The sequence below is a fragment of the Pelodiscus sinensis genome, chromosome 2 (assembly GCF_052426305.1).
Source record: "Pelodiscus sinensis isolate ZL-2025 chromosome 2, ASM5242630v1, whole genome shotgun sequence".
Taxonomy (NCBI): domain Eukaryota; kingdom Metazoa; phylum Chordata; order Testudines; family Trionychidae; genus Pelodiscus; species Pelodiscus sinensis.
Genome location: NC_143053.1, coordinates 14,142,607 through 14,162,427, shown reverse-complemented (window position 1 = coordinate 14,162,427; position 19,821 = coordinate 14,142,607). Strand labels below are relative to the sequence as shown.

Genomic DNA, 19,821 nt, shown 5'->3' with positions numbered 1-19,821 from the left:
AACTTTATTAGTGTTAACTCAAGGATCCTGGCCAAATTCCAACGTGGGCAGTATGTTTTCTGCCTCATCTAAATTCTACCTGGACTTTCAATTGTAAAAGCTTATTTTATTCTTATTATTTAATATTTATATTTGCAGAAAAACAGAGACCCCACAGCAGCAGGTATGATACAAATACCCACATGACACCTCTCCCATACCTTTAAGAGAAAAATACGTTTAAGAGACGGTGTTATATTCAAAAGAAGCCGTGCATCCTAATTTGTCATGCAGGCTTACTTAAATGACTTCTATTTTCCAAGTCAGAGATGTCTATACTTCAATGTTGGACACCACAATATTTGAGTAATCTGAATAATTAGTAGTAACATTTGTCAATCATTTGTATTGGGACCCATTTGAACAAGATATACAAATCTAAAATCATTATTACTGAAGAAAAAACAAAGATTAAGATAAACCCATTCTTGAAGGCATCATGATTTAACTACTAAAATATTGTACATCTTATAAAATTGAAATAAAGAGTAACAAAAATATTCAGCAATCATCTAGCATTTTGAAGTTTCATAATGCTATAAAAACATTAAATTAGTCCTCAGATAGAACTCTTAAAAGGCACATACTCCAGAGAGGGCTCCACTAAAATGTCAACATTCACCACCAACTTAGGTACTTATAATAACCTTGGCTTTTTCCTGTTGTCACAATGCAGACCACGCTGTCCAACAAAGTACAATTTTGTTGTACAACAGCTAGCAAGTACTTAAATGAGATTGTCATTACCAGACTGTCAGGTCTCAGTCACATCCTTTATAATATTAATCTGGCTGACAAAGACAGAAGAGAAACACATCAAGGCTTACTGAGCAGGATATTTATAAGAAAAAAGTATTCACTCCCTTGTCCATTATAGGGGCATGTCTACACTACATGGAAGACTCACAGTGCCACGGTCGATCTTTTGGGGTTTCATTAGGCAGATGTAGTACAGATTCACTAGACTGACCTCAGACGGTGCCCCCATCGGCCGTCTAATAAGAAGTAAGGGAAGTTGACAGGAGCATTTGCTCACATTGACCTCCCGCTGTATGAACAGGGTTTTAAGATATGTCGACTCCAGCTATGTAATTTACATAGCTGGAATTGCATATCTTACTTTGATCTTCTTTTGCAGTGTAGACCAGGCCTAGGAGAGAAAAATGAAATGTGAAGGAATAGTTCCCAAAAATCCCTTACACCATTCCAATAAAGAGGGATATAAATATTCTACGTTTTCCAACAGACTCCTGGAAGCAATTCCAAAAATAAGAACATAAGAATGGCCATACTGGGTCAGACCAAAGGTCCATCTAGCCCAATAGCCTGTCTGCCGACAGTGGCCAGCACCAGGTGCCCGAAAGAGGGTGGACCGAAGACAATGAACAAGCGATTTGTCTCCTGCCATCCTTCTCCAGCCTCTGACAAACAGGGACACCATTCTTACCCCTGGCTAATAGCCTTTTATGGACGTAACCTCCATGAAAAAGAAGTTACTCACCTTGTGCAGTAACGATTGTTCTTCGAGATGCGTGTCCCGTGGGTGCTCCACTGTAGGTGTCGGGCTCGTCCCAGCGCCGCAGATCGGAGATCTTTTCTAGCCGTAGTCTGCCGGACCACGCATGCGCGAAGTACGGCTTGTGGCTTTTTGCGCCGTTTGAGCATTGATGGTCCAGCTCCCGCCAGTTCCTCCTGCCTCTTGCTCTGAAAGACACAAAGTATAGAAAACTCCGAAGAGGGGAGGAGGGCGGGTCGCGGAGCACCCACGGGACACGCATCTCGAAGAACAATCGTTACTGCACAAGGTGAGTAACTTCTTTTTCTTCTTCGCGCAGTGTCCCGTGAGTGCTCCACTGTAGGTGAACGTACAGCAGTAGCTCGCGAATGGAGGAGGGTTCGGAGCTAGCATGCCGTAGCTGAGGATAACACCGCTGCTGCCACCGCCGAAAAAGGTATTAAGAGATTAGGGATGGCATAATGTGTAGCGAAGGTTAGGTTGGAAGACCACGTAGCAGCTCTACAGATATCTATCAAGGGAACTCCCTTGAGGAATGCAGTGGATGTAGCAACCGCCCGAGTCGAATGGGCCCTCAGGGTCGAAGGCAGTGGTTTCTTTCGCAGTTTATAACAAGTTCTTATGCATTGTACAATAGTGGAGGAGATGCGTTGAGCGGACAATGAGCGACCTTTAGAACGGTCCGCCATTGATATTAGTAGCGAGTCCGCCACTCGAAAGGGTCTGGTTCTCTCAATATAGATGGCAAGAGCTCGTCTGACGTCCAAAGTGTGCAAGCGCGCGTGTTCTGGTGAAGCGTGTGGTTTGCGATGGAATATAGGAAGAATTATAGGTTCATTGATGTGAAAACGAGAGATCACTTTGGGACGAAAACGTGGTTGCGTTTGCAATATCACCACTTGGTGTGTAAAGATCGTATAAGGAGGAGAGACTGATAGTGCAGCTAGCTCACTCACTCTCCTCGCGGAAGTAATAGCCAACAAGAAAATGACCTTCATGGACAGGTCATATAGATTGCACGTTGCTAGCGGTTCGAAGGGTTTGCCCGTCAGGGAATTCAGGACCATTTCGAGGTCCCAAGGATCCTCCAGTTGAGTATAATGTGGATACAAATTGGACATTCCCTTGAAGAACCTCTTCGTTGTCGGGTGGGAAAAAACGGAACATCCGTCGACAGGCTGATGAAAGGCTGCTATTGCAGCGACATGGACTCTAATGGAAGCACAGGTAAGGCCCGAATTTTTGAGGTGTACGAGGTAGTCCAGGATACACTGCAGAGGTGTAGAGACTGGATTCAGAGCCTTTTGGAAACACCATGATGAGAAGCATGACCATTTTGAAAGGTAAGTAGTTCGCGTAGATAATTTTCTACTGTTTAGTAAAATGTGCTTGACAGATTGTGAGCATAATACTTCTGACTGTTGGATCCAACTAGGTACCATGCCGTGAGTGCGAGATGGTCCACCTGCGGATGGAGAAGGGAGCGGTGATTTTGCGAGAGCAGATCGTGCCGAATTAGCAGAGGACACGGAGGATGTATCAACATACAATGGAGGTATGGATACCACGTTTGCCTGGGCCAAGCGGGGGCTATTAGGATTACTGTGGCCCTTTCTCGAATAATCTTCTCCACTACCCCGGGAATCAGGGGTGTGGGTGGAAATGCGTAAAGTAGGTGACGTCCCCAGTTGTATAGGAAAGCGTCGCCTTTTGAATTTCGCTCAATTCCCGCTCTCGAGCAATACTGAGGACATTTCACATTGTGAGAAGTGGCAAAAAGGTCTACTAGAGGAAATCCCCATCGTTGAAATATCGCCGAGAGCACTGTGGGATGTAACTCCCACTCGTGGTTGAGAGAAAAATGCCTGCTGAGGGCGTCGGCCGTTACATTGTGGTGGCCCGGGAGATATTCTGCGATTAAAAAGATGTTGTGGCGATTGCACATGTTCCATAGACGTACCGCTTCTGTGCACAAGGAGTGGGACCTAGCCCCATCCTGCTTGTTTACGTAATAAACGGTTGTCATATTGTCCGTAAGGACTCGTATGACCTGTCCCCGAATGATGGGAAGGAAGTGTTGACATGCTTTGTACACTGCCCTGAGCTCCAGGAAGTTGATGTGCATCAATGATTCGTCTGGCGACCATAGGCCTTGTACTTGTTCGGGGCCGAGGTGTGCACCCCATCCGATGAGTGACGCATCTGTTGTCAACTGCGCCGACGGCTGAGGGCGATGAAAGGGTATGCCCAACAATAGATTGTCTGGACTTGTCCACCAAGCCAGTGATTTCTTGACCTGGGTGGGAACCGTTATTGTCCTGTGGACATCTCGTACATTGGGGGGACAGATTCGTGCCATCCAATGCTGAAAGCATCGAAAATGTAACCTTGTGTGTTTGACCACATATGTTGTGGAGGCCATGTGTCCCATAAGCTGTAGGCACCGTAGTATGGGAACCGTTGGACTGATGAGCAAGATCTGGATCAAATCCTGCATCGTCTGGAACCTTTCCATCGGTAATGATGCACGCTCGGTCATAGAGTCTAGACGAGCGCCTATGAACTGTATTGTTTGGTGCGGTTCCAATGATGACTTTGGAACACTGAGAATGAGACCCAGCTCCTGGAAGAGCGTGCGTATTGTCTCTGTAGCATTGCGCGCTTCCTGCAACGATTGGGCTCTGATTAAGCAATCATCGAGGTATGGAAAGATCATTATGTGTAGACGACGAAGATATGCGGTTACCACAGCCAGGGTCTTGGAGAAAACCCGTGGAGCCAATGAGAAACCGAATGGCAGGACCTTGTATTGGAAATGGTCTGTACCGATTTGGAAGCGCAGGAATCGTCTGTGCACCGGATGAATTGCAATGTGAAAGTATGCATCCTGAAGATCGAGGGATGTGAACCAATCCCCGTTCTGAAGTGCTGGGATGATTGTAGCTAAGGTAACCATTTGAAACCGTTGTTTTCGTAAGAAACGGTTGAGGTCGCGAAGATCTAGTATCAGTCTCCATCCCCCTGATTTCTTTTCCGTTACAAAGTACCGGGAATAAAACCCTCTGCCCTTGAACTCGTCCAGAACAGGCTCTATTGCTCCAACAGCGAGTAGACGGGTAACTTCTTGCTTGAGCAAGAGTTCATGAGATGGGTCCCTGAAAAGGGACAGGGCGGGGGGGATGGGTGGGGTAGCGACGTGAATGGGATGGTGTAACCAAGGCGAATTTTCTGAAGGACCCATTTGTCGGTGGTGATGTAAGCCCATCGATGGAGGTACGGCCTCAGACGGTGGTGAAATATTGCCTTCGTAGCACTCAGAATGGTACTGATGGGAATGGTTCTCAGCCCCTCGAGTGATGCGTCAAACTTGCTGTCTGGGACCCTGTTGGGAAGTTGCTTTGGGCGGCGGGCATCTCCGCTGTTGCCGCTGTCTACCTCTTTGTTGGTCTTGAGACTTATACTGAGGAGATTGTCGTAGGGGGGGGCCTCTGCCTTTGGTAGGGGGTATACCGTTTTCTACGATATGGAGGAGTGTACATGCCCAGTGTTTTTAAAGTGGTTCTGGAGTCCTTCCCCAAGTGCAGAAGTTGGTCAGTCTTATCAGAAAAGAGATTCTGCCTGTCAAAGGGTAGGTCCTCGACCTTCGAGAAGAGGTCTTTGGGAGCAGAGGACTGTTGCAGCCAGGATGCTCTGCGCATAACGACTGATGTAGCAGTCGTGCGCACTGCAGCGTCAGCTGTATCCAGGGCAATATGTAAGGCCGTTCCAGAGGCTGCGTAGCCCTCTTGTATTACAGCCTTTAAAATGTCTCGTTTTGCCTCTGGAAGATGTTGAAGCAGTGGTACAAGCTTGGCGTAGTTGTCGAAGTTGTGATTCGCCAACAATGCGGAATAATTGGCCATTCGTAAAGTGAGTGTTGCCGAGGAGTAAACTTTACGTCCGAATAAATCGAGACACTTACTGTCTCTGCCTGCGGCAGTAGGTTTGTGTTGTGGCATCTTTGCCTTTTGCTAAACTGCATCCACAACCAAGGAGTTAGGCTGTGGATGGGTAAAGAGAAATTCCATCCCTTTAGCAGGGACGAAATACTTTTTATCCGCCTTCTTATTCGTCGGTGGGGCGGATGCCGGGAGCTGCCAAATATCGTCCGCAATTTCAAGAATGGCCGCGTCCAGTGGCAACGAAATCTTGGGCTGGTGAGTGTATTTGATATTATGGAGGAGATGGTGTTGTTTTTGTTCCACGTCACCCAGCTGTACGTTTTGACTCTCCGCCACTCTCTTAAACAACTCCTGAAACTGGCGTACGTCGTCAGATGGTGAGGTGTCTCCTTGAAAAACTGCATTGTCTGGGGACGATGAAGAATGATGCGTGGGTGACTGATCAGGTTCGGGATCCCGAACGGGAAGAGGTTGTCCGGTGTGAGAAGGAGACCCGGAGGGAGTTGGTGGCCTTGAAGGGGCAGAGGAAGCATGGTGCTTTTGAACGAGAGAGGTTTGAGGAGACCGGTGCTGATGAGAGGATGACCTATGGTGATAGTAGGGCGACGTGGAACGACGGGATCTCCTAGAATATCCCGAATGAGTTGAAAACGCAGGCGATCTTGGTGATCGTGACCTTCCTCTGTAATATGTGCTGCGACTGGGTGAACGATGATCATGGTGGTAGGAATGACCGGAATGTGGCGAGATTTGGCCAGCACGAGAGTATTCAGAGTACGCCGGAGATGGTGAACATACTTCAGGAGAGAACTCAAGACTTGGTGATAAAGAAGATAGTCTCCTGGATGTACGGGCAGGTGGTGCCAGCAACTGTTCCAGTGCAAAGGAAGTTGGAGTGGAAAGCACAGAGGGTATGTCTACACTACCCCGCTAGTTCGAACTAGCGGGGTAATGTAGGCATACCGCACTTGCAAATGAAGCCCGGGATTTGAATTTCCCGGGCTTCATTTGCATAAACTGGGCGCCGCCATTTTTAAATCCCTGCTCGTTCGAACCCCGTGCCGCACGGCTACACGCGGCACGAACTAGGTAGTTCGGACTAGGCTTCCTAGTCCGAACTACCATTACTCCTCGTGGAATGAGGAGTAACTGTAGTTCAGACTAGGAAGCCTAGTCCGAACTACCTAGTTCGTGCCGCGTGTAGCCGCGCGGCACGGGGTTCGAACGAGCAGGGATTTAAAAATGGCGGCGCCCAGTTTATGCAAATGAAGCCCGGGAAATTCAAATCCCGGGCTTCATTTGCAAGTGCGGTATGCCTACATTACCCTCCTAGTTCAAAGTAGGAGGGTACTGTAGACATACCCAGAGTGAGGAATTATCTCCACTGGTATTGGAGGAGTCCGTGCCGAGGTGGTCCGCGTCGTCGCAGTTGATTGTCTAGGTACCGACGATTGTCTCAGTTCCGGGGATCGTCTGAAAGGAGAAGGCCGCCGCGGTGCCGGTGGACGTCCTTCTGAGGAAAGTCTGTGATGTGACGATCCTTCCGGTGCCGAAGGGTGGCTCGGTGCCGGTACACTTGATGACGGGGAACGCTCAGGTGCCGATGAACGTTTAAGCTTTTGTTGCTTCATGGGCGGCGACGATTGATTCGGTGCCGAACATGTAGAAGGAGAAGGATGCTCAGGAGTTACCGAGCGTCGCCTTGTCGAAGGTTTCGGCGTTTGTTTTGGTGATCGTCTAGAATGAGCCGGTGCCGAAGTGCGCTCCTGTACTGAGGAATGGCTTGGTTCCACAGGCAGCTTGGGCATGCATCTCGGTGCCGGGGAGCGGCTGCGGCTCGGTGCCGGGGAGCAGCTCGGTGCCGGGTAGCGTTCCGTACCAGCAGCGGTTCTCGAAGCCGTGGAAGCCCCTGGAAGCGTTTTGGAGACTGAGGGAACGGCTGAGACAGTGGAGCCTGATATAGCAGGGCTCGGAGCCGACTTACTCCGGCTGTCTTTAGGTGCCACCGCAACACTTGCGGGCGGTGCCGTTGATGTCCCTGGCTTGTCACCTGCACCCAATCTTAAGGGTGGAAGGGATCGCGCTGGTGATGGTTTCCTCTTCATTTTTTTAGTTTGCTCCGTGTGTCCCTTGGATTGTTTGGCCTCGGGTTGCAGAGCTTTATCAAATAAGAGGATCTTTAGGCGCATGTCCCTGTCCCGTCTTGCTCTGGCTGTCAGCTTGGAGCAATAGGGACATTTCTGGGGTATGTGGCCTTCCCCGAGGCACCTAATGCACAGGGAATGGCCATCAGAGGGAGGCATTGCCTCACGGCATTCGCCGCACTTCTTGAACCCCGGCATTTGAGAAGAATAAACTAACTACTGAAGAAAAAAGATTTTTTTTTTGTTTAAAAGACTAGAACTATTAACTATATAAGTATTATAAATGTAACTTTTAAACTATGTATATAAGAACTATGGGTGATCTCTCTCTGTTTTAGTGAACAGGGTTCACGAGAGAGACGTTAATCCGTCCGCGGCCGAGGACAGTCAGGAGGAACTGGCGGAATCCGGACCATCAATGCTCAAATGGCGCGAAAAGCCACGAGCCGTACTTTGCGCATGCGTGGTCTGGCAGACTACGGCTAGAAAAGATCTCGATCTGCAGTGCCGGGACAAGCCCGACACCTACAGTGGAGCACCCACGGGACACTGCTCAAAGAAGAATTTATCTAGCTTTTCTTTAAGCTCTGTTATAGTTCTAGCCTTCACAGCCTCCTCTGGCAAGGAGTTCCACAGGTTGACTATGCGCTGTGTGAAAAAGAACTTTCGCTTATTAGTTTTAAACCTGCTACCCATTAATTTCATTTGGTGTCCTCTAGTCCTTATATTATGGGAACTAATGAATAACTTTTCTTTATTGACCCCTCTCCACACCACTCATGATTTTATAGATCTCTATCATATCCCCCCTCAGTCTCCTCTTTTCCAAACTGAGAAGTCCCAGTCGCTTTAGCCTCTCCTCATATGGGACGCGTTCCAAACCCCTGATCATTTTAGTTGCCCGTTTATGAACCCTTTCCAAGGCCAAGATATCTTTTTTGAGGTGAGGAGACCACATCTGTACACAGTACTCAAGATGTGGGCGTACCATAGTTTTAGGGGCAGTAAGATATTCTGTGTCTTATTTTCTATCCCTTTCTTAATAATTCCTAACATTCTATTTGCCTTTTTGACCGCCGCAGCACATTGTGTGAACGTTTTCGGAGAACTATCCATGATAACTCCAAGATCTCTTTCCTGATTTGTCGTAGCCAAATTAGCCCCCATCATATTATATGTATAGTTGGGGTTATTTTTTCCAATGTGCATTACTTTACACTTATCCACATTAAACTTCATTTGCCAATTTGTTGCCCAATCACTCAGTTTAGTGAGATCTTTTTGAAGTTCTTCACAGTCTGCTTCTGTCTTGACTATCTAAAACAATTTAGTATCATCCTTAAACTTTACTACCTCACTGCTTGCCCCTTTCTCTAGATCATTTATGAATAAGTTGAATAGGATTGGTCCCAGGACTGACCCTCGGGGGACACTACTAGTTACCCTTCTCCATTCAGAAAACTTACCATTTATTCCTACCCTTTGTTTCCTGTCTTTTAACCAGTTCTCAATCCATGAAAGGACCTTCCCTTTTATCCCATGACAATGTAATTTACACAAGAGCCTGTGGTGAAGTATTTTGTCAAAGGCTTTCTGAAAATCTAAGTATACTATATCTACTGGATCCCCCTTGTCCACGTTTGTTAACCCCTTCAGAGAACTCTAATAGATTAGTAAGACATGATTTCCCTTTACAGAAACCATGTTGACTTTTGCCCAACAAATGGTTCTTCTATGTGCCTAACAATTTTATTCTTAACTATTGTTTCGACCAATTTGCCCGGTACCAACGTTAGACTTACCAGTCTGTAATTGCCGGGATCACCTATAGTGCCCTTTTTAAATACTGGTGTCATGTTAGCTATCTTCCAGTCAGTAGGTACAGAAGCCAATTTAAGGAATAGATTACAAACCACGATTAACAGTTCTGCTATTTCCAATTTGAGTTCTTTTAGAACCCTTGGGTGAATGCCATCCAGTCCTGGTGATTTGTTCACGTTATGTTTATTTGTTCCAAAACCTCCTCTAATGACACTTCAATCCAGAACAGTTCCTCAGATTTATCTCCCACAAAGGACAGTGCAGGTTTGGGAATCTCCCCAATATCCTCAGCCGTGAAGACTGATGCAAAGAAATCATTTAGCTTCTCCGCAATGGCTTTATCATCCTTGATTGCTCCTTTTGTATCTCGATTGTCTAGGGGACCTACTGGGTTTTTAGCAGACTTCCTGCTTCTAATGTACTTAAACATTTTGCTATTGTTTTTTGAGTTTTTGGCTAGCTGTTCCTCAAAATCTATTTTTGCTTTTCTTATTACAGTTTTACACTTAATTTGACAGTATTTATGTTCCTTTCTATTTATCTCACTGGGATTGGACTTCCATTTCTTGAAAGATGCCTTTTTGTCCTTCACTGCTTCTTTTACATGGTGCTTAAGCCATGGTGACTCTTTTTTAGGTCTCTTACTATGTTTTTTAATTTGGGGTATACATTTACGTTGGGCCTCTATTATGGTGTCTTCAAAAAGTTTCCATGCAGCTTGCAGGGATTTGGCTCTAGTCACTGTGCCTTTTAATTTCTGTTTAACTAACCTCCTCATTTTTGTGTAATTTCCCTTTTTGAAATTAAATGCCAGAGTGCTGGACTGCTGAGGTGTTCTTCCCACCAAAGGAATGTTAAATGTTATTATATTATGGTCACTATTCCCAAGCGGTCCTGTAATAGTTACCTCCTGGACTTGATCCTGCGCTCCACTCAGGACTAAATCGGGAATTGCCTCTCCCCTTGTGGGTTCCTATACCAGCTGCTCCAAGAAGCAGTCATTTAAGCTATTGAGAAATTTTATTTCTGCATCTCTTCCTGAGGTGACATGTACCCAGTCAATATGGGGATAATTGAAATCCCCCATTATTATAGAGTTTTTTTATTTTGGTAGCCTCTCTAATCTCCCTTAGCATTTCAATGTCACTATCATTGTCCTGGTCAGGTGGTCGATAATATATCCCTATTGCTATATTCTTATTATTGGAGCATGGAATTACTATCCATAGTGATTCTATTGAACACTAGAATCACAAGGAAAAAAAACATGTGTAATCTACATTAGAAAAGCAAATACTTTTATGGTTTAAAAATCTTTTGAAGTTATGGGGAATTCAGTTAATAATACTGAAAAATTCATACAGGTGGTAGGAGCTATTATATGTAATTTGAAAAAGCTGCAGCCATATGGTCTTAATTTAGATAGCCTTAATTTGCTCTAACAGAAAAGAATTATTCAGACAGCTTTATGAGAAGACAACGTTAAAAAAATAGCACAGCTGTTACTTTCCCTCATAATTAAATAGTGATGACGACATTTTAAGTAAAGCTGCGTAAGTCTAATACCTCTATTTACTTGTTAAGCACTGACAGTGTGTTCAACAACTTACAAGACATGAAATGCAGACAGTTCCTGTCACACATATAAAACCAAAGTTCACAAAAGTAAATATTAAAAGAAATGTGTATGAATCGTAAAATGAAAGTAGGCATTCCTGTGTTCAGAGACACTGTCTACAATCTATGATGGATTGATAAGAACAAAACTACAACAAAGGAAGATGTATTCTTCAGACCTGAGATCTTCATTCAATGTAGATTTGAGCCAATTATTAAAGCATTAATCTAGACAGCTAGTTAATAAATGAAGACTTACCCTATACATATGCTACAGATCTGAAAAGTACTATTTAAACTGGCTTCAGTATTTTAAAATGTGATTTTTATATACTCTGCATCAAGTATGCATGACTAAGTATTCTCAAAATGTTGGTAGTTCTGTAAAAAAAGGGGTAACCCAAAAATATAATCCAATTTTCCAATAGGTGTTAAAAAAAAAAAGAACATGTTATTATGAAATGTGAATTATTTTAACCCGCACAGTATCACAAAGATTTGCAATTATTCTCAGCAGTGGAGGAAATTACATTTATTGCCATGGGTAGCTAATGATAATTATTTTGTGTAACTAATTCAACCTTTGACTCCTGGATGGCTTAATTCAATAGCACTAGATCAATGTGCAATTATAAATTATGAATCATGCTATTTCCATCTTTGCATAGTGAGCAATGATGTCTGAAATGTAACTCACACAGCGCTAGACAGACATCTTCAGGCAACATTCAAACAGCCACCTTGCAATACCCTATAGATTTTTTTTTATGAGTTAGTTGATTATCTAGGCAAATTTAACTGTTTTCACTGTTCGTGCTAGACAATGCTAGTCACAAAACTCCAAATTAAAGCTTCAGGAAAGAAGCTCAGAAACACTTGACATTTAAAAATCAATAAACCAATGTAATCATCCTGTGCCACATGTTGAGTTTTTTTCAAGTTCCTTTTCCTATCTATTTTGTACTGAGTGAAACTCAGTTTTACGTAACGAAAACTGATCTTTCATGTAAGTATCTTTATACACAGTTTAGTCATCACAGCACATTTTTTTAATTAAATGGGTAATTGGAGACTGCATCCTGTCAATTTGTGCCAGTACCTTCACCACTTTTGCTTGCATTTGTGGGTGCTGTAAGTGGTCTGAGAGGAATAACAATGTCATCCACATTAATCCCTTCTTCTGCATGCTTCTCAGAGACATGAGACAACAGTTCTGACTGATTTGGTGAAAATAAGTTACAAAGTTTACACATGAAGATGGAATTGATCCCTGAAAAAGAGAGAGAGAGACACACATTAAATAAACTGAGGTCAGAAATGTTAAAAACCTGCTAGTTGCTCAATTTTTTAATTTTATTTACCCAACCAGCTAACCACCAGCTGTGACAAAGACTACATTATATAGTTTAAAATTAGTATTTTTTATAGAAAACAACAATATTAAGTAGGTCAAGAGCAAAATAATGAACACTTTCTCCCCATCTCATAGCTAGGAAGTATGGATGGATGGACAGACGGACACACACTATATCAAGGAGGCTCTCCACAGGACAAAAGAAATAAAAGCGCCTTTTCCTTTTCAGTACCAGTGAAGGATTCCACTTCAAGTTTCAGATACCTACAAGCCAAAAGATGATACATAATGCAGCCCTAAGCAGATTCCAGGGATAACATCCTGATAAATATCATAGCTCAGCTAACAGTTTTCTATGTCCACTCTCCAGCCCCCATGTAATCTACACCGTCACTCCTATATATTTTATACCTTGGTAGTCTTGTGTTCCATTAATCATCTCATGAGCTCCTCCATACCAGTCAGCTTTCCCCCAGCTCAGGGGTAGGCAACAATTTTTGTTGGGTGCAGGCACTCCAAGACTTTGGTAAGCGGTCAAGGGCCGCAGTTAATGGAGAAGATGTGGAGTCTAGGATAGAGGCTGGGTGCAGAAGAGAGTCTGGGGGAAGATACTGGAATGCAGGAAGAGGTGTGGGGTCTGGGAGGGAGTTTGAGTGAAGAATGGGGTTGGGACCACCGGCATGGGATTGGGGTGCAAGATCCAGGAGAGTGCATGGGAGCAGACAAGGATTCTGACCTGGGGGAAGAGTTATAGGAGAGGATGCAAAGTCTGAGCACTGAGACCGGGGCAGGGGTACAAGAGAGGGTTCAGAGAGTGCGGGTAGTGACATGGGGCAGGGAGTTGGGAGGAGCGAGGGTGTAGAATGACAAGTTCAAGCTCTGGCCAGGTGGGGCTTATCTTAGGTGGCTCTCAGCCAGCAACCCAGTGGGACACTCAGGTTGGCTCCCTGGCTGCCATGGCCCTGCGCGCTGAACAAAGTAGCCATCTGCTAGACCTATTTGTGAGCATAGCCCAGGCAGCTTCCACTGGCCAAAGGGGCTGTGGACAGCATGCAGCAGAGACGAACATGGGCCCAACAGCCGGCCACTCTGAGCAGCTGTGTTGGGGTGAGGCAGGCAGGGAGCCTGCCCAAGGGTTCTGCTGGGCTGCAGGAAGTTGGCAATATGGATCCAAAGCTTTGGAGGGGCGCATCTGGCCTGTGGGCCATATTTTGCCTGCCCCTGCCCTAGCTGTTTGTTTAAAAACTCCTCTCTGGCCTTTTTAACTGTACATGCCAGTAACTTGTTTTGGTTTAGATGCAGTCAAGCCTTCCTGTATAGGCTCCTTCTTTCCCAAAAAGTTCCCCACTTCCTTAGCAACATCAATCCCTTATACGTTCACTATTGTCTCTTCCACACACTGAAACCTGCAGTTCTGCCTGTCTAACTGGCCCCGTGCATGGAAATGGAATGGAAACACTTCAGAGAGCACTATAAAATTGGCTTCCAGGGCTGCTCTCCTACATTTCTCTATGAAACTGGTTTTATGTATGTCATGACCACAAGCTCCACTCTAGCATTGTACATTGTATATTGTCTCTGTGTCTCAAGATGTTTGCAGCCTTTGTGCCAGGCAGGCAATTCACCAAATGGTTCTCCTACTCATATTAAAAAAAAAAAAAAAATACCTAAACTTCTAACAACTTAATCCCCATTACTTTTCCTTGACTCTTTCTAGTAACAGAGGTTCCTTTCGCTAGAGGGGTAACCTTAGTGTGAGAGGATACTATGGCATCACCTGGAAGGAAGCACCAGCAGTGAAAGTAACTTAGAATTTCTTACAGATACTGTCCTATTGCAACCCAGGTCCCTGCCAACTCTTTAAATAGCTCCCTGTTTGCTTTTGTCGCAGTTCAGCCAACTCTTGATGGAACTACACATGAGGGCGCACCCCCTTACTTTCACCCCTTGGAGGCTCCCAATATGGATCATTTCCCTCTGCTCTAGCTTAATGTTCTCCTTCTGCAAGACTTCCTCCTCCTCAAAAGCAAAGAGGATATCAGATTGAGGATGGGACTGCTCAACTGTGTCCCAGAAAGTCTTCCCTATTTCTCTGACTCATTTAATTCTTCCAGTTCTGATACTCTGGTATCATAAGCCCGTACTCAGTCTCTTAGGACCATGATCTACTTGAAGAAATGCCATCTGCCCTTAAGGCAGGTAATCAAACTAATACTAGGAGTGTTTTTCTAGAGCAAAAAATTAAAAATTCTGCACACGCTATTTTAAAAGCCTGCAAATATTATTATATACAGGCAGTCCCCGACTTATGCAGATCCGACTTACGTTGGATCCGCACTTACGAACGGGGCTTTTCTCGCCCCGGAGCTCACGGGCGGCGGGTCGCCACCCGTATCCTCCGGGCGAGAAAAGCTTCTCCCGGTCTCCCTGGTCTGCTGGGGGGGGGGGTCCAGCAAAGCCGCTGGACCCCCCCAGCAGACCAGGGACACCCGAGCAAAGCCACCGCCTGGGCGGCTTTGCTCCCGGGCAAACGAGCTCTGGTGTCTCTGGTCTGCTGGGGGGGTCCAGCGGCTTTGCTGGGCCCCCCCAGCAGACCAGGGGGACAGGAGCAAAGCCGCGGAGCACGCCCGCAGCGGGACAGCCCAGGCGCGCTTGGGCTGTCCCGCTGTGAGCGTGCTCCGCGGCTTTGCTCCTGTCCCCCTGGTCTGCTGGGGGGGGGGTGCAGCTAGTGGCCCCCCCCCCCCCAGCAGACCAGGCTTTTCTTGCCTACCCCTGGGGTAGAGCAGCTGGGGGCTGCCGGGTTGGTCCCGCAGCACTGCTCCGGACCAACCCGGCAGCACCCCAGCTGCTCTGCCCCAGGCGTCCTGATTCAGCCGCTGCTGGTCAGTTTCAGCAGCGGCTGAATCAGGACACCTGGGGCAGAGAAGCTGGGGTGCTGCTGGGTTGCTCCAGTAGCACCGAGGAGCCACGCTACTGGAGCAACCCAGCAGCACCCCAGCTGCTCTGTCTCAGGTGTCCCCAAGTCAGCCGCTTCTGAAACTGACCAGCGGCTGACTACAGGAAGCCCGAGGCAGAGTTGCTCTGCCCCAGGCTTCCTGGAATCAGCCCCTGATCAGTTTCAGCAGCAGCTGACTTGGGGACACCTGGGTTTCTTAAGTTGAATCTGTACGTAAGTCAGAACTGGCATCCAGATTCAGCCGCAGTTGAAACTGATCAGTTTCAGCTGCGGCTGACGCCAGTTCCGACTTACATACAGATTCAACTTAAGAACAAACCTACAGTCCCTATCTTGTACGTAACCCGGGGACTGCCTGTAACAGTACATAAGCATGCCAATTTCAATTATTTTGGTGTTTTAATTCAAAATACCTATCAGCCAGTATGTTTGTAAGAATACAGATGCATAAAAATTCCTCCAGCAGTAGAGTTAAAGAAATGTCTTACAATCCAGTCCCTCCTCCCCGACTCCAGACACCCACAAACGCTCTCCCACCCAAGTTCTGCCACAGGGCCTCCCAGCCGAGAAACCTGCTCCTGACTCCCTAAGCCCAATCATGCCCCCCTAGGTCCGACAACTGCCTCCTCCCACAACTATGGCACCCCCTTTAGGGAAGGCACCAGTCTCCCCTTCCTCCCAAGCCCAGTCATGATTCTCCCAGCCCAGATACCGGTCCCCCCAGCCATAGACCATTCAATCCAGACATCAGACCCCCTACTACTCAGGGATCTGGGGGGAGAAACAGCCTGTTGTGGTGTCCCAGGTTTGTGTGGAGTTTCTGCACACCACTTTCTCCTTTCCTTAGCACATGCGAGGAACTGCAACTTCAAGGAACTCTCTACCTGTCCCCCTTCCCCAATCCTGCAGTGTCTTCTATGTGCAAGTCCTACAGCCCCTAGTGGCAGCCAGCAGCACTAGAACACATTTCCATCAGGGAAAGGAAACCTCTTACTCACTCACACTCACACACAAAAATTCTGCACTGAGCAGTGGCACAGAATTCCCCCAAGAGTATCAAACATGCTGTATTCAGTGCAATAAACTGGATAGCCTGTTACTAGACTTCTGCATGCAATATTTTCACTCTTGTCCGGGGTGGGATGTTTCTTTTGCCTATATGTGAGAGTGTGGGGGTGTAATGACAGCATCCTCTCATCTTTGAGAATAATACAACTGTCTCCCAATTAATGAACACATCTACATCTCCTTCAACATCATATGTTCCAGGAAAATTCGTCAAATGTTTCATTAAATTATACATGGAAGCTGTTATTTAAAGCACATAATGTGTTCTCGAAAGATCTGTAGGGCTCCTTCCAGACATTCTGCTGACTTGAGAATGCACAAATTATGTCATTTAAAAAAATTATATTATGTACATGATAGAAATGGTCCTTTGAATAAATTGCTTAATATATATTCATTTTAAGATAAAATATTATTTACCCAGCAGGTCAAAATTGCTCTTTCTAATGGTAAATATGTATTTAAGATTCATGCTATGAAGAGTAAAAATATCCATGAACATTAAACACAAATGAAAAAGCTGATATGCAATGGTCATTAGAGAGAGGTGAATACTCGGATAGTGAGATAACATTCACTGTCTGAGGTCTTCTTATAAGAACATAAAAATGGCCCTATAGGATCAGACTAAAGGTTCATGTTGCCCAGTATCGTGTCTTCCGACAATGCCAGATGTCTCAAAAGCTACATGTAATCTCATCAAGTGATCCATCCCCTCTTATCCATCCCCAGCTTGAGAATTAGGAGCTAGGGACACCATTCCTGACCATCCTGATTAACAGTCACTGGTAGACTTAGCTTCCATTAACTTAGTTCTTTTTTTAACCCTGTTAAAATCTTGGTCTTCACAACATCCTCTGGCACATTGTTCCACAGCTTGACACTGTGCTGCATGAAGAAATACTTCCTTTTGTTTGTTTTAAACCTACTGCCTATTAACTTAATTTGGTGACACTCCCCCCCCCCCCCCCCAATCTCTCTACTTATGAGGAGTAAAAAGTGCTTATTTACTTTCTTCACACCACTCATGATTTTATAAAAACTCTATCTTATACACCCTTAGCCATTTATTTTCCAAGCTGAAAAGTCCCAGAGTTATTAATCTCTCCTAATATGGAAATGTTCTGTACCCCTAATAATTTTCGGTTTTCCTTTTCTGAACGTTTTCCAATTCAATATATGGTGGGTTTTTTTGTTTTTGTTTTTTGAGATGGGGCACGTCTGCATGGAGTATTCAAGATGTGGATGTAGCATGGATTTATATCGAGGCAATATGATACTTTCTGTCTTATTATCTATTCCTTTCTTAACGATCCCCAAAATTCTCTTTCCTTTTTTGATTGCCACTGCACATTGAGTGGATGTTTCCCGAGAACTCTAAGATCTCTATCCACAACGACTCCAAGATCTCTTTCTTGAGTGCTAACAGCTAATTTAGACCTCATCATTTTATATCCATAGTTGGGATTATATTTAAGAGTTTTTATTACTTTGCATAGATTAACATAAAATTTCACTGGCCATTTTGTTGCCCAGTCACCCAGTTTTGAGAGATCCTTTTGTAGCTTTTTGCAGTCTGCCTGGGACACAACTATTTTGAGTTGTTTTGTATCATCTGCAAACTTCATCACCTCACCATTTATGCCTTTTCTAGATCATTTATGCACATGTTGAATAGGACTGGTCCCAGTACAGTCACCTAAGGGACAGCACTATTAATCTCTCTCCATTCTGAAAACTGACCATTTGTTCCTACCCTTTGTTTCCTGTCTTTTAACCACTTATCCGTCTATGAGAGCACCTTCTTTCTTAACCCATGACAGTATACTTTGCTTAAGCGCCTTTGTCAAAGGCTTTCTAGAACTCCAAGTATACTATATCCTCTGGATTCCCTTGTCCACATGCTTTTTGATCTCCTCAAAGAATTCTGGTACATAGATGAGATACAATTAGCCTTTACAAAAAACATGTTGATTCATGCTCTACAATGTTCATCTATGTCTGACATTTTCAGAAGGGGTAGCCATCTTAATCTATTTCAGCAAAAATGTTGCATCTGACAAAGTGGGTTCCAACCCACAAAAGCTTATGCTCCAGTAAATGTGTTAGTCTTTACGGTGCCACGGGATTCCTCGTTCTGACAATTTTGTTCTTTATTAGTTTCAACCAGTTTACAGGTACTAAATAGGGGCATGAAAGTTTAACCTGTGGGGCTGGAGCAACTCCCTGCCTGCCGTGAGCAGGAGGCCCGCCACAGACAGGGGCTGTTCCGACTGGGATGCCAGAGCAGCCCCTGCCTGCAGGGCACCCTGGCCTGCCACAGGCAGTGTCTGCTCCAGCATTCCAGCTGGTACAAGCCTCGCCACAGGAAGAGTCTGCTCTAGTTGAGCTGGAACATTTTAATTTCCTTAAAACTCTTGTGTGAATGCCATATGGTTCTGGTGGACTTATTACTGTTTAGTTAATCAATTCGCTCTAAAAGCTCCTCTAATGACATGTTAATGTGGGACAATTCCTCATCTAAAAAGAATGGATCAAGTTTGGGAATTTCCTTCATATCCTCAACCGTGAAAATGTATACAAAAATGCGTTTAGTTTCCCTGAAATAGCCTTATCATCCTTGAGTGTTCCTTTAGCATCTCAATCGTCCAGGGACCCTGCTGGCTATTTTAGCAGGCTTCCTGCTTCGATGTAGTTAAAAATGGGGGTGGGGAAAAGGGGGGGAATTGAATGTTTGGCAAGAAGTTCTTCCAATTCTTTCTTGAAAAGATATTTTTATATTTTATATATATATATATATATATATATATATACACACACACACACACACACACACAAAATCTTCTAGCTGATATTTAAATTCCATATGGTCTTTTCTCCCCTTCCTCAACTTCCTCAACTGCCAGTTTCCAATGCCATATCCCTACTGAAATTCTCTGGGTAAATGTCTGTGGGTCTTCTTTTTACCTCTTACTCTTAAAAGCAAGAGTTCTAGAGAAGTGACCAGCTACTTGCAGAAGACTGAGTGCATACATGGGTGGTGAGTTATATGGGCTCATGGTGCCCATGCTCCAGCAATATTCAGTTTTGGGGGCACTGCTCCACCAATATTTGGAGCTGGGTCTCTCCCCCAGCTCCACCTGTTCCCCCCCCCCCCCCCGCGCGTCCTCCTACCCCGGCCCTGACGTGCGCAGCTTTCAGTCCGGCTCCCCTTTGCCGGCATGCGCTGCCGGCTGCTGCTGCCATGCGCAGCATTTACAGGTGAGCAAGGAGACACCCGGACGTGACATGACGTCACGGCTCAGGACTTTAAAACTGCTCAGCGCGGCACTGCACCACGCAGCCTAGCTCCATGTTCAGAGTCC

The 19,821-nt window shown here is 45.3% G+C and overlaps 1 protein-coding gene across 6 annotated transcripts in view; it reads right to left on the bottom strand.

Annotated features, from left to right (window-relative positions):
* The window catches only part of ZFAT (zinc finger and AT-hook domain containing), a 254,589-nt gene that overhangs the window by 112,660 nt on the left and 122,108 nt on the right, over nt 1-19,821 (bottom strand). For all 6 annotated transcript variants that reach the window (XM_075920086.2, XM_075920084.2, XM_089776155.1 and 3 more), the window contains one exon: nt 12,178-12,348. In XM_075920086.2, coding sequence (XP_075776201.2) covers nt 12,178-12,331 — 154 coding nt within the window. In that variant the 5' untranslated portion in view covers nt 12,332-12,348. The remainder of the gene's footprint in view (nt 1-12,177; nt 12,349-19,821) is intronic.